The sequence below is a fragment of the Diplotaxodon limnothrissa genome, linkage group LG23, assembly GCF_057381915.1.
Source record: "Diplotaxodon limnothrissa isolate DT_005_m linkage group LG23, D_limnothrissa_male_GT1.1, whole genome shotgun sequence".
Classification (NCBI taxonomy): Eukaryota; Metazoa; Chordata; class Actinopteri; order Cichliformes; family Cichlidae; genus Diplotaxodon; species Diplotaxodon limnothrissa.
In genome coordinates, this window is record NC_140617.1 from 35,440,882 (window position 1) to 35,456,770 (window position 15,889).

The window sequence follows — 15,889 nt, forward strand, 5'->3', positions numbered from 1 at the left end:
ATCCTTAGAGATAAGGTAAGGACTCAGAGTAGAGATGTTTCTTCTCAGCATATAAAGACACCAAGTGAGGTGTTTCAGGCATCTGACTAATATGCATCCTGGAAGTTTCTTAGGTGAGACTACTGAGGAGAGACCTTGGGTAGACCCAGGACAAACTAAAGATATTGTCTCTTGGCTGTTTTTGGGAATGCCTTGGTATCTTCAGAGTCAGTGGCCATGGAAAGGGAGCACTGGTCATATCCGACAAGCTTTTCTACAACCAAATTTTAATGTGATACCTTAAAATTGCAGGTTTTACCAATAATTCAAAAGATTCTCATACTTCTGGGTCACTGGTTGAAATCAATCACAGAATTATAATTTGAGGACTAATAAATTAATAAATTACGTATATTTGCAAGTCGCTCTCAGAAAGACTTTGACTTTTACCAAAATTACAAAATTTGTTGACGTACCCCAGTTTTAACTCTCTCTATACCCAGCCCTCATAGCAAAGGCGGTTGTAGAAAGCAGGAGAAAGTGGGCTCATGGAACGGGATCAGAGGAAACACCCCCCCCCCCCCCCCCCCACAGCGTGAGATTTCAGGAGTTGCACCGTTCCCGTTGACATGCTGATGACTAATATCTCAGCTCATGTGTTTTCGCCTGCCAATGTAACAGCTTGGATTACAGGGGTAAACAAACCAAAAGAAATAAATAATGAGCCATACACCACAGCTCAGCTGTGGGTGGCTTTGGAGGAGTTGATATTGGACACGAAACAGGAGAAGACAAGTCACTGGGAGGGTTGTGATGACTGAAGTCCAAAACTGTTTTATGTCATTTTCAGTGGCAGCACCCTGTTAGTGTGGGACCAACATGATTAAGCTATCACACAAAAAAAATTTAGTAGACCTCAATTAAAAACAATTACTCTTGAATCTACCTTTATTTTTATGATATAAAAAGACCTCCCACAACTGCTTGGAGCATAAAAGGAAATGATGGAGAACTTCCCCTAAGATGGCATTCAAATTTCACACTTTATTTCCCTCCCAGATGAGCAATATGGTTATGACCAACATCATCTAGGACTTTACTTTTTACATTTTTACTTTTCCAAATGTTCAGGAAGAAATTATTTTAGTGCTTTTGTAATATGCTTTAAGAAGCAACTGTTTTTCATTTTTCCACATTACAGCTAACATGTTGCTAACTGCCCTCAACATACTTTTTTCAAGTCTATCTTAAGGATATAGTTGGGCTTGCTTTGTTCTATGCTCAATTGGCCTTTGAGTTACATGAGGAAAGTTGTACTAGTTCTTTATCTCTCCATTAAATATGAGTTCCTGCAAGCAGACTGCCTAGGTTAGCATAACAACCAAAAACAGGTAGAAACCTTTAGCTTTCAAGATCTCGAGTCAGATTTTGTGGCAGGACTTGCTGAGTTGTTGACATCGTGTAGGCAGAAACGAGCATAGAAAAGTAACTATTTTGTTGATAGAAATAACATTTGCTACAAATTCATATACATGCTTTTCTTTATTTAGATAAGTATGAATTTATAACATAGCATCTACTATTGCGCTACACAAAGTAACCCAGATTAGCTGGAAAACTTACTCCCCTGATTACCCTGATAGGTCAGGTATGAACTAACACATTTCTTTTAAAAGCCCTGATCAATAAGAATTATAATTTTTATAGTATGAATTTGTTTCCATATTTTGAATCACAAGCACATGAACTCCAAAATTCGAAGAGTTACTCTTTTACTGTCTTAGGAGCAAGTAAATGTGCAATTATTCTTAATGGTAGATGGTTTGGCTACTTTCTGAACCCACAAAAAACTATTTTTTACATTTATCTTTTTGTATAATTTAAATAAGACAAGATGCTAGCTACTAGATACTTTAGGAGAAGAAATCCAGGCTAGCTGTTTTTACCTGTTTTCAGTTTTTTTAAGCTAAGCTAAGCTAGTCAACTCTCTAGTGCTAATATTTTACTTGTTGCCTTTGACAAGACAAGTAAATCTACTAAACTAAAACTGTCCTTCTGAGAGACTTTAGCTAAAATTTTAGATTCTTTAAAATTGAGGCTGCAAATGTAAAAATTGTTGTTTGAGTGTGCCTTGGATGCCATTACTGCCACTTTGTCTCCATCTTTTCCATCATGCTCGGCCACTCTCCCCGTTAACCTTGTCAGTGATGTCGAGAAACTGATGTGTCCAACAACAACATAACAACAGATTAAAAAACATCCTCTCTGTACATAGAAAATATATACACTATCTTTTGACCAGACTAATAACGACATGTTACAACTCATTTTATTAAAAGTGACCGTCATTGTGTCACATCCTTTTATTCTTCTTAAACCTGTGAACGCGTGCAACATAAATGGCTTGCGGTGGTCAAGGACTCCATCGTAAAACTACGCTTATTTTTCATATTTTTACTTTTTTTTTCTTTGCCGCGGAGCGCGCACATGTGAAATTAAGGAAATGAGACCAAGTGAGGGACGATTAAAGTTAAATAGAGTGACAAAAGGTTTAAGAGAGGAGGAGACGGACTCGCGCCGAAGCAGCTTGTTGAGTCATGGCCATGGGACTCACAGGTCGCAGGTGCCCGCAAGGAATGTAAGTGTGATCGCGTGTGTGCGCACACATATAAGTGTGACAGATTGCTTCTGTGTGTGTATGTGCTTATATCAAGTGTGACTTTCTGTGCATGAACGTGTTTCTAAATCTTCTCTAAATCTGAACATCCACATATACATACATGTTTTTTTATGGTGCACATGTGCTTTTGTGTACTTGTCTGTATATGTGTGTGTGTGTGCTGATTTGTGTGTTTGTCAGAGTGAGGACTCATACTGCAACAGTTCATACAGGAGGGGTCCATCACGATAGCGGATGCCCACAGCGGCTGGCGTTATGTACTGCAGGATGTTTATAGTCCTCCGCAGGCGCCTGTCTACATAGTGGGCATCCCATGCTGGGTAACGCTTCCTGGGCATGTCGATCTTTATAAGCGGGCCCTCGGGCTTGGAAGTGGGGGGCGCAGACCTCACCTGGAAGACGGGAAGACACGTCTCGGCCACATCCTCTTCCGTCTGTGACTTGGCCATGTGGGCTGGTGTGGGAGGGGCTGTGGGTGGGGCTGACGGGGGGAGAGGGAGACCCCAGAGCAGCTGGGCACAGCAGGATGAGGCGGGACTTGGCTGGAGGTGGGCAGTGGCAGGATGGAGGAAACCGTAGTACAGCAGCATGACCAGGACGCCCCCTGCGAATGTCAGGTAGACGCTGCACAGTGCCAGGACGGCATAGGAGTCGGTCAGCACTGGATCTCTGTAGGCATACCTACAGGATGACAGGTGACAGTACAGGGGTTAAATTAATCGGTGTACATCTACACGTGTTTATAGCATTAAACCATCTTTCCCACTGGTCCCCCAAATCTGATTATAATTGTTTTATCTACTGATGGGTAGCCCAGTGTGTATTTTAAAACATGGTTTATTAGTGGAGTTGTACTTAATATTAATAATCTAAATCGGCAAAATAATTTCTAATCATCGTTTTAAAATAAATGTAGAGTCGTACACTCAGTAACCCTTCTTTTAGACAAGCCCCTGCATGCTGCAGGTGGCACTGCTAGAGGGACAGGAGGAGGGCACCAAACTTTAAAGCGATCTGTCAAATTTAACCAAGCAGTTTGTTTGCATACACGCAGCTTTTTGCTTTAGCATATTAAAACGACTGCACAAACATGTAAAGCATGCTGGTGGTGGATGAGAGCACATGAAAAGATGGATGAATTTCAATAAAGCCATGACTGTGATAACTCTGGCTGCCAGAAACACTGTCATCAACTGGCAAAACAATTTTTCGGTGTACTACTTACTGGCCCTGGGCCATGTGGCCATTAGTTATATTGCAAGTAGTATGGCAGTAAACTCATCACGAAAGCATTTACTAGCCTTTTATTACATGAATATTGTGATATAGGCTTACCTTGCTAGTGTTGTAAATGGGCTAAGCCTTGGTAAGCACTTATGGTATACTTTAAATGTGTCTGTTTACTTGTTCATTTCAGAATAAATTTGAAGTCTGAGCAGGATACAATACAGATTAAATACTCAGCAGAACAAGAACAAGTAACCTTCAAAATAAAACAGGAAGTAAAGAATGAAAGGAAAGCCTGAGAGAACACAGGCAGCATAGAAAAGATAAAAAAAACTCCAAAATTACAAAGGAAGGAGAAGAAAACATTTATAAGAGAATTAGAAAGAGATCATTATACAGATCATTGCCATTTAGCTTTGTGAAGCTGGATGAACCTGCGTGCCTTTACGGTAGCTCCTTGTGAAGTAAGAGGTACGCCTACCTTTTATAGTTTTTGGATATTCTTGCATACATTCTGTGATATTTATGTGAAAAAACATATTTTACGATTTTACGCTTGTTGCATCAGGGATATCAAAGAATGCAAACGGCGCTAAACTCACCACAGCCCGGTCAGGATGCTGTTCTCGGCCAGCACCACGGTGTAGTACGCCACCATCCTGTATCGCGTCCGACCCTCTTTCACGTTGAACCAGCAGAAGATGTAGACAATGCCGACCACCATGTTGAAGAGCACCTCCTCCCACTTGGACATGCAGAAATCAGTGCCTCCGTGCACCACCCAGAAGGCCATGGCGCACCAGTGGAGCACCACGAAGATGCCGAAGTAGATGTGGAAGAGGGAGGCAAAGAGGGCGAGCGAGAGGACGCGGGAGAAGATGGTGAAGAGGCGCCAGAAGAGGTGCAGCAGCGCCCCGCGGTAACTCATGCTGCGCTGGTCGTCACGAGAGTCTCGGAGCAGTTTGTGGTAGGAGGCCAGAACCCAGGCGAGAGACAGGAGGGAGGCTAAGGAGGAAATGCCTGCAGGGAGACACAGAGGTGGATGATTTCCATGCTTCTCCTGTTTTGTATAAACACGACATTATAATGACTCACTAGGGAGGGAGAGGGGGGAAGGTTGTTTTGTGTAATGGTGTGAGCATACAATAAGTAAGAGGTAGTGCGTGTCACGACCGAGACATTTGGTAATGACGAGTCTCAAATACAAAGTTATTTTTAATGTCCCAGCTGCCGTGTGTATCCGCCCCCTTGTGTACTCGTCACATCTTTCCATTAAGGTAAACTGTGTCCCAAAACTCCAGAGTGAGCGCGATGAATAACACCAGTGGGTGGCCGCCCAAGATGATGCATGCAACACGGAAGAGGAGGATGATGGAGTCTGACTCGCACATCGCTTTCTATCTTTGACAACCTGAACAACAGTAAAAACCTGCGAAATCCAGCAGCCATCTGCAGCTACACATAATCAAGCACAATAGGTGCAAATTGATAATTAGCACTTGAGCAGCTGCTCATTTGCATGCTGTTTGCCGGCTACGCGAAAACATGCTATTACGCCGGTACAGTGCAGTCTGTAAATCCATCCAACCACCTACACTGTAGCGTCTCAGCTCGGTTCTCCTGGATCATGATGCAGAGCTGCAGGACCAACTGAGGCGCCGACTCCAGAAACGTTTCCAGCAAACGCAACATGTTGACGTCAGCGTACTCGAACATCATGGCCCAGTACCAGCGCCGCTGGTGCTCCTTCTGCCGACGCGACATGACGCCTAGGTACAGCGTCCTGATGTACCTGTAGGGGTTCAGAGGGGCAAACACGCATATGTCAGGCTTTTCTACACACATTCAATCAGGGAAGTCAAACTCATTTCACGTCGTGGGCCATGTACGGCCTGCTTTGATCTTAAGTGTGCCAGACTCACTTAAGATCAAAGTGTAAAGCAGTTTATCTGCACATTAAATCTCTGCGATATCACAATGTAATAAAGAAGAAGTGCAAATTCAACAGTACATGTTAGTTTTTCTACATGATAAAGAAATTACTCTTTGGGCTTAAAATGTAAGAAATAAATGTGTAAAAATAACAGTAAAAGTTCTGGATTGTCCTGTACGTTTGAAGCAGAATGTTTTTGTTAAATCACAGAAAATATCTTTTTTAATTAATTAATTATATTTTACTGAGGACAAACTGAAAAAAACTTAAATTTCTATAGTAGATCATGAAAAAATCTATTACTTCATTACTTTGATGTAGTATGGATGGTGAACAAGATGTCAACTTTATTAAAATATAGATAAATTCAAAATTTACGCCCTCCTTCAGACTCCACCAAAGATGTCCACTGGGTCGGGTTGGAGCCTGTGCTGGGCCACTTCTGGCCCTCAGGCCTTATTTTTAACACACCTCCTTTAGATGCAAAAAATATAAATAAAAAAATCTGCATGCTGTCACTGATAGCAGATCTCCCTAATATGGTCATCTAAGGCACACGAGCAGCTTCCCGCCTGCTGGAGGGCCGGCCAATTAGAAAAAGCTGGTTTAAAGGGAGCCAAAAGAGCTGGTCTCAGACGGCAGTCAAACTCGTGGACTTCATCAAGGTCCCGTATCAGACAGATATGGATTATTTTGAACTCTACCAGAGTCCAGGAATAAGAATAAGGAGCTGGAAATGAGCCTAATAGGTCACATCTTCCCTTGCGTTCTTTCGCTTAATTGGGCAACTAAATCAAAACCAACACTCTGACTTATTCCTGTTTCACCTGATTGGTGGCTGTGAATATTTCTAGCCTTCATTACTTCATTACACTGAATTTAACCTTTCTATAAACAGCCTTGAAGAGATGCTGATCTATACGTGCTGGATGTGGGAAACTACAGCACATGTGGGCGGGATGTAGGCAGTGATCTCAATTAAACTGCCTCACTGCCACACTGAGCGTGTGTGTGTGTGTGAGAGGAGTATGCACACAAATGTAAACGTGCTGTAAAAATAAAATCCTTCAGCTTCCCCGTGCATGGCTGCAGTCCATGCATGGGTGTCCTCCATGCAGACGTGCACTTCTACATTATGTACAGTACGCCTATTAGAGCTGGAGGTTAATTCACGCCCCATAAATAATGCAGCGTCCCTGGAAGAAAATGCCCACATGTGCATCGATTTACAGCACGCCGGCCCTCCCAAACGAACCATTTCGAGATGTTTTGGTTTTAAAATAAGGCCAGAAGGATGTGTGTCCTTGACTCAAGAGCAGTGAAGGATAAATAATCAGTATCATTTGTTTGGCTTCTGTAAACAGGAGCTCTGGTCTGCAGTGTTGAGTGTAGCAGGCAAGCTCCTTAATGGCCTGACATGGAAGGAGGTGGTCTCAAACCAAGTACAGCTGATCTTCCATCCAGCCCACCCTGCCCCCACCACTCTCACGTCTCCTTCTTCTCCCCTCCCCCTTCTTTTTCACTCCACTTGTGCATGTCCTCACCCCCCATCTCTCCCTCTCCACGGCCTCTCCATCTCTCAATTTCCCCAGCTATAACCACCCTTTCTCGCCCTCTTCTCCCCCACCCTCTCTCTATGCTCCTTCCCATCCGGCCCTTCCTCCAGGTGGGAGAGTCCATTCTGAGGGCCAAGGGGGGACAAATACTGGTAAGTGTGTATGGGTGTGAGAGGGGTTGATTTAACCCTACAACCAAAGCACAGAAGCTGTGTAGCACATCAGCATAGTAGGACGTAAACACACACACACACTACTCTACTCTCCCTGCTGCCCACCCAGGGGCAAGTGGACACCATTAAGAAGTCTTCTCAGAGAGAAGAGAGAGGAGGGAGGGAAGAGAGCAAACGTTGTCCTTACATAGACTGGGAAGCTGGAAAGGAAAAAAAAAAACACCAGCGCACTCGTGTTACTTCTATAACTACAGTGTGTGTGTTTGTGTGTGTAGACCAAGCTGCATGCTTATATGAGGCAAGAAGCTCACAATGAAAAGAAGTGTGTGTATTTCAGTTTTTCCCCCAACAGTGCTTTTAGCACAATTAACACCTAACATTGTCCAACTGTGGGAATATATGTGTGTGTCTGTGTGTGTGAGAGAGAGAGATAAATAGAGAGAGGGAGAGAGAGAGAGAGTAAGAGATGTGCTGCCAAAAGCGCAGATGCTTTTCCTCTTTGTACTCTCCATGCATGCTGACACTCATGGGAAGAGCCTTGACACCGTTTTTCCACTGTTCACACACACGTGCTGACATGTGTCAGCGCACACACAGATACACGCAAAGGCATGCTGACATTTCAGAAGGGAAGAGCCTTGACCAAAAGCTGGAAATGCTGGGAATCTGTTCAGCACCATGGAGAGCGCTTCGGTCAGCCCTTAAAACACACACTCTGAAGGATGTGGCTCACTTTGTTTCTTTACACTGTGTGAAGGCTTAACTGTAGCTACTCTGCAACTGCAGATGCTTTACTCAGGTTCTGTTCTGGCTCTGAATTCTACTCTTTCTTACTGCAGGGCGGTCAGCGAGTTGCTGAATTAGCTTTTCATAGGATGAGTCAGAAATGAAAAGTTTCAACAGATCAGAGTTTGTGTGTGAAATCAGGCTCTCTGTTCTCCTGACTGTCTCTCTTAATATCTTCCTGTCATTCCCAGACAGCAACTGAAGCACAGAGGGAGTCGCAGAGAGCCTTTCCATGTCTTCCTCTCGCTTTTCTCTCCTGCCTGTCACTGTGAAGCGAGCTGTCTTTTCTAGTAGCCACATCAAGTGGACACCCTGCTCTGCTCATTAGGAGCATTAAGTTTTTGTGAGCCTGTTAGAGAGAGAGAGCGAGAGAAGGATCAGGTGTGTTTGTGTTGCCCCCCTCCCCCTCTTACCTCCACACTTGTCCCAGCTGGAGGATGTGTATGGTGGCCTGCCACAGCCAGATAGTGGCCAGCTGCAGGCGGTCCCTTCCAGGATACAGGCACCCCAGAACCACCGTGCCCCGCTTGGTCAGCCCCTCGACCTCCCCGAGCCCCCCGCCGGTGTAGTCCTGCACGAACCATCGGAAACTCAGAATCTGGACCAGTACCGAGGGCACCAGTACGAAGAAAAGAGTGAGGCCGAACCAGAGGTAGTCCTGCCTCTGGTAGTAGTCCATCGCCAGGCACAGGTCCGTGCCGACGTCCCAGAAGAAGACAAGGAGGGCAAGGATGATCCAGAGGCAGTCCAGCCACAGCTGCTCCCGGGGCGGGCAGTGAGTCTCCCGGATGCCGACCCCTCCGGCAGGCGGACTCCCGCCGAGCAGAGAGCCGAGGCAAGCTGAGCGGCAGCCCCAGTAGCAAGCGGAAGAGCGGCAGCACTGACAGATGTGGATCGCCGCGGAGTCCAGAGGCTCCTCGGCGTCAACATCATAGAGCTGGGCGAAACCCCCGCCGCCGCCGCACCCGACCCCGGCTTTGCCGCCGTCGGACTGTGCGGCCATGTTCGCCTTCCCGCTCCTGCCCTCCTGCGAGATGCACGACAAACGCACCGTTTTGCTTTCTTGTGGGGCGCGGACACCACGTCACTTCCCAGATACCTGCTGTCCCCTACCCTCTCGCTCCGCGGCGACTGCTGTGACTCTTTCCCGCCCTGGGCGCGAGGAGCCATCAGAGCCGGCGGCCGCGCGACGGCGGCTCCTCTTCTTTCTCTACCGGCCGACACACACCCGCCGGGGGCTCGCGGTCAGCAGCAGCAGCAGCGGAATCTGTTACCGTTCTAGTCCGGCAGCCCCGCATCCTCCCCGTCCTGCGCGCGCGGTCATCTAGGGCAATGAGAGGCTATGACGTAATGCATCTCCCGCTGTTCTTAAGATGTGTGAGTGACTGTGTGTGTGTGTGTGTGTGTGGGCGCTAAACGGACAGCAGGCTATTCTCTTTAACTGCGGCTCTGCTAATGTAAACCTTCCTGTTCAGTCAACTGGAGGCCCTCCTGCTCCTCCTGCCCCCAGCACTCAGGCTGCAGATGCCCGGCGTCCGCTGCCACCCATGTCCGCTCCGTTCCTTTCCGCAGCTCCAGCCCTCTGCAGCTCCTGCTTCCCCTCTCCTCACGTTCTCTTACGCTTTCACTCCGCCCTCTACCGGATAACAACTTCAAACCCCCCGATCCACATCCGCACACACGCTCGAGCGAGCGCGCGCACACGGACTATGGTCGTGCACTGTATGGGAACATATGGACTGTTTTTCCAAGTAGTTTTTCATTGGAAAGAAAAAATTCCCAACACCTGACGCTCAATCAATCAATACCCCCCCTCCCCCCCAACACACACAGCTCTCCATGACTCCCTCACACTCTCCACGAATCTCTCCATCATCTCCTCCAGTGGGCCGAGCGCCCAGTGGCTGTGCCAGCCTAATCAGCCCTAACATATGTGCGTTTGAGAGATCCCTGCTAGGCAACCATGGTGCCAGAGAGGGAAGGATTTAGGAACACGAGGAAATGGATGGACACTGTATATGTATGCGCGGAGACGGAGGGGGGTAGAAATGAGAGCATGGATGAAAGGAGGTGTGCAGAGAGAGAGAGAGAGACAAAGATAGAAAAGAAGGTTTAGCTGAAGCAGTTTGAGAGGATGAAAAGGCTGACGGGATGAATGCAAGAGAGAGAGGATGAGTGTGGAAGATTAAGGAATTGTTGTTGACGGGATGAAGAGGTTGTGTCAGAGGTAGAAGAGGGGGAAAAGGCCAGAAAATGTATGGTGAAACGGAGTGGAACAAAACAACGAAATGACATTAAAAATGAGCACATTCAGCAGATTTAAATGGAAAGAAGTTAGGATGGGGAAGTAGATACAGATGATGAAGGTCAGGAGAAGGGAAAATGGGAGGAGAGAATTTTTTTTAAAAGGAAGAAGGGAACAGTTGATTTAGGAATTCTCAGTGGGATGGAGAACATGTGTGTTTTTTTCCAATCATACTCCATTATTATTTTTAAAAAAAGCTCACACAATCTCTCTCTCTCTCACACACACACACACACACACACACACACACACACACAGACGTAAGCAAGCGTGCACTGCATCTCTTCATCACACTCGCACGCCTTTTCCGCGTCCCCAGAAGCACGTTTCTGTGCGAGCTCATGCACTCTCTTTCTCTCTCTCTGTCCACTGGAGATTAGCCGCTCTGTTGTCATGACAACCGTGGCTGGCTGAAGGACAGGGAGATGGTTGTAAAGCCATTTGCATGTGAGCAATAGGAGTGAGTGAGTGACAGCAACACTCGAGGTATTTAGTCATACAGGTCGTAACACCTGGACTCGAGGGTAATTCCACCCGGTCTTTTGGAAAAGGGCAGAGAATCAGCTGAGGTCGCAGCTGCAGCCTCCTATACAATATTTATCCCAATGAGTTTGCAAAGATGCCAGAAGACTTGAGATCAAACGCGTGCCGATGATTTGCTCGAGACAAAGGAGAGGAAGCGGTAGTTACATCAGCAGTGAACTTCTGAAGATCAAAACAGTGGCCTTGTTCTGAGCTGATGGGAATCATGAGGACACAAATAGGAAGTTTAATGTGGCTGTGACTGTGGAGGGAGCTAGATGAGATATAGATGTAATTAGACAATTCAGCTCATTCCATTCAGCGTACAGGACAGTGATTTGTGCAGCTTAGAGGAAAAGCTGAGTCGGAAAATGAAGTTGATTACAAATCTAACAGCAAGAGATGTGCGCTTGTTTGCAGTGGGGAGCACAGAGTTTCCACCGGTCTGTGCTTACAGTGCACAGACCGGTGGGAAAAAAATGCATCCAAAGTGGGTTGTCATTTGGCTCTAGATAGAGATCACCCTGCTGAAGATGTAAGCACAGTAGGGAGGATTACCGGGGAGGATGCTAACAACTTTCAGCCTCTAAATAGAATCCTACAGTGGTGGTAAACTGTGTTCAGATCCAGTGGCAATCCTGCTCTGTAGCTATGCATATCGACTCAATTTACATAAATGTTCTGCATTCAAGATATCACTTTACCTCTTAACATCTACAGAGTTATTTTCAGGTTTACATCCCATTACATGTTTGACTTATGGCATATCCAAGTGGAAATATTATAAAAGAAGAACCATAAGATGAAATTGATTTGAAAGACAGCATCTTTAGTTAACTGGGACAAAAAGAGAAAGCATATTTCTCCCACATTAGCTTCTCTTCATTGATTCCCTGTTGAGTCAATGAAAAGATTGAACTGAAATTCCTTCTCTTGACAGACAAGGTCTTGAATAATCAGACCCCATCTTGTCTTAAGGACCTCGTAGTACCATATCATCCAACTTTGCTCTCAGATTGAGAGGTTTACTTGTAGTTCCCAGGATATTTAAAAGTCGAATGGGAGGCAGAGTCTTCAGTTCACAGGCCCCTCTTCTGCTGAACCAGGTCCCAGTACCCAGGCCCACAACAATGCTTTTTTGTTAAACAACAAACAAAGTTTAAAGATTTGTGGTTCCAACAGGAGCACATGCCATCGCACCATAATTTTGTAGCTCGATCTCACTGCTGAGCCTGAGCAGAAGTCATCAGCCAAACAAATTTGTGTCTTGTTTCTGTTTTATCCATTTTAGGACAAGGTTATTATTACAGATAAATTCACGGGTAAGCATCTCTTTATCCCTCCTATCTATCCTGAACATTCATTTCGCAGAATCTGTAATGTTTTTGGTTCTTGGAATTCAGAGTCTTGCTCAAAAACCTTCTGACATGTGTACAGAAGCAAATAAAGTCTCTGATTAAGGTGAAACCAACAATAACTCGAGGTGTCAGTGTGTAAATTCAATTCAGTTTTATTTATATAGCACCAAATCACAACAGCAGTCACCTTAAGGTGTTTTGTATTGTAAGGACCGTATAATAATAATAATAATAATAATAATAAAAAAAAGTTTAAAAAGCATCATAATTGTCTTTGTACTATAGTGAAGAATAAAGTAAAGGTTTATTTTGTGTAGGATTTTTTTTTTTAAATATACCACTATTTCAGGATGACTGTATAAAATGTAAACCTCTTAAATGCCAAGAGAGAGATGTCTGGAGAAAAAAAACAAAAACAAACAAAAAATGCAAAACAAAAAAAAAAAAACAGCACATCTAGAGACACACCTTTTGTGGATGTAAATCTACAGCCATAGCTGATCACTTCATATTTGTTCTGTTTGCCTTACAGAAGCAGTTTGAAACTGATTTTTTTTTTTATTACAAAACTGCATCTTGCTTTCATTCCATTGGCTCCTAATTGAACTTGAAGAAAAAAAAAAAAGGCAAAGTTAGAGAGGAGACATCCATAAAAAGTATTTTAAATAAAGAATGTTGCATTATAATTCAGGGAGGTTCTACAGTACCCGACACTGGTTTGTGTTTGACTTGGTGACAACATCACACAAGAAATTACAGCAGAGCTCCAAGAAACAACATGTTTTCCCCTCCACACGAACAATTTTCTCTTCCAGGGTTTTATGGTTGATAATATGAAGAGCCACTTACGTGTTGATGGCTTTCTTGCTCCTCCGGGGTGGATGATTTGTCAAGAATTAAGAATCATACTGGGAATAAGTATGATGAGAAGGAGATCCTGCAGCTCCTTCAAAATCGAAGGGCCTTTTATGGTTTGCTGTCAAGGTCAGTGAACCGCTGCCTACTGCAGTCAGACAGTGCACACAGACCTTGAGCTAACCCCTCTGTTTTGAATGCAGGGGTTAGCTCAGGTGAATTTACTATTTACGAGGTGCTTCTGTGAACAGGTTCGAAAACATGTCAGTTTTGAAAGCCAGAGTAAACATCCTGTAGTTGCTGAGAGACAATATGAGCAGACATAGAAGGAAATTGACTGTACTCAGCAGCTGAGGCAAGAAGAGAACAAGACACGTTGTGCTTGATTTCCTCAGACTGTAGGATGTACAAATTCAGACACTGTTATCAGCTGGTCAACGAGTCTGCTGCTGATTCATTCAGTGGGGACGCTGTGTTCAGTTTGTGAAAAATGCAGCACAGCTGCTTCTCTACTCTGCCACCACAGACACAAATGCAGACATTTACAGTTTAAGTGGCATGTTAGATTTGTGCCAATTCAAGACAGTAAAGAGAGACCTGGATAGACTAGAAGGCCGTTTTTGTCCTGCAAGAATAAGAAATGTAATAATGTCCTGTGCATTTCTGCCTCCTTCACCATCTGTTTCCAGCTCTGTGGGGAAAGATCATCATCAGTTAGGTTAATTAAAGAGTCAGCTCTGACTGACCACTGATCCTTGGGTTCCTACAAATTAAAATTGAGTTAGTTTTAGTTTAAGTGTGTGAAATAAAGCCTCTGACACTTCCCTGTTCCTTTAAGACTGTTTATCTGAGAAGTAAATTATCTATCTGGCAACCAAATTGAACTTCTACTATTCACAGAAATATGCAGCAGAACAAATCTATATTTTTTAACCTGATAGGGTGGCCCAAGGGAAAAATGAACTGGTGGCTCCTCATTAACTTCCTGTTCTCCCAACCCTGTTTGTAATGTGACCTCTGCCACATCCCACAGGTTTGCTGTGGTTATTTAATAGGAATATCCACGAGTAAAAGCAAAAATGGTAAATGGACTGGCGCTTATATAGCGCTTTTCTAATCTTCTGAGCACTCAAAGTGCTTTATACAACTTGTGCATTCACCCAAGCACATTTGTCTAAGTGCTTTTTTTTTTTTAAGCTAACATTCACACATTCATACTCCGATGCATTGGAGAGCGTCTTGCCCAAGGATATTTGGCATGCAGACTAGGGGAAGCCAGGAATCGAACCACCAACCTTTCGATCAGTAGATGACCTGCTCTACCGCCTGAGCTACAGCCACCCTACAAAAGGATGAGAGTCTTGAACAAGGACTGAAGCAGGACATATTTTTTTTTAGCATATTTGTAATGCTACACTGTCTGATGCTTAGATGGCTCTGTGGTGTAGTGGTTTACACTACGTCATTCACACGAAAGAAATCCAGTTTTAGTCTGGGAAACATAACCCTAGCATTATTGGTCACAACCTGGTATACTCCCGATGGTGGTCCCAAGCCTGGGAAAATGGGAGGACAGCACCATTAAATCTGTGCAAAATCAAACATGTGGATTCCTCTGCTGTGATGACCTCTTGGGAAATAACAGAACAGCCAAAAGTACCTCACACTGTTAGATGTTCAAACAAAAATACAGCCAAAGTTTAAAATGGTAAATGTTTGTTTTTTTTTGTGACGAGCTCATGGCTTCCTTCTTAAAGTCATCTGCTAGGCACAGCACACCAGGAAGTACAGCTAGTAAGTGATCACACAATGAGTTGCAATGGCTGCTCTTTGGCACGCATCTGGAAGTTGGACAGTGAAAGTAAATAGGGTTTAAGAGAGGGAAATCCTAAAGACACAGGAATCAAAATGAGTCTAGTCAAGACTTCTAAGAATTGCCTTTTCCAAATTATCCGTACCATTCTTAATCCACAGGGTTTAATAGGATGTTGCTCCCCCTTTGCAGTTATAACAGCTTCAATCCTTCGGAGAAGGCTTAAGTCAGTGTTTATGGGAACCATTGACCATTCGTTCAGAAGTACATTTAAGAGGTCAGGAAGTCCTGACTCTGGTGCCAGTTTAGCTCAGTTGGTGAGCAGGCAACCACATACCAGCCTGTGTTCAAGTCTGACATCGCTTCAGGATACCTACACCAGGATTTGCCGGACTAGAGCAGCGCAGATACTGAAGGACCCGTCCCATCCTGGCAAACTGTTCCAACTTCTGCAATCCGGTAGAAGGTTCCGCATCATCCTGGCAAGAACAGAGAGACCCAAGAGGAGCTTCTATCCCCAAGCCATCCGGGCCCTAAACCAACTCCCCCCAATGTTTTCTGTTGGGTTGAGGTTAGGACTCTGTGCAGGCCAGCCAAGTTCTTCCACGCCAAACTCACTCATCCATGTCTTTCTGGACTTTGCTTTGTGTGCTGGTGTGCAGTTGTGCTTGAACAGGAAGGGAGTCAAACTTTTCCGACAAA

At 44.7% G+C, this 15,889-nt stretch overlaps 1 protein-coding gene across 1 annotated transcript; it reads right to left on the reverse strand.

Annotated features, from left to right (window-relative positions):
• Positions 1 to 2,835: 2,835 nt before the first annotated feature.
• On the reverse strand, positions 2,836 to 9,337 carry xkr6a (XK, Kell blood group complex subunit-related family, member 6a). Its single transcript, XM_085347585.1, has 4 exons — positions 8,748 to 9,337; positions 5,482 to 5,678; positions 4,489 to 4,906; positions 2,836 to 3,340 (listed from the first exon to the last, which is right to left on the reverse strand). The coding sequence occupies exons 1-4, from the start codon at positions 9,335 to 9,337 to the stop codon at positions 2,836 to 2,838; spliced, it is 1,710 nt and encodes a 569-aa protein (XP_085203711.1).
• Between the last annotated feature and the right edge of the window lie 6,552 nt (positions 9,338 to 15,889).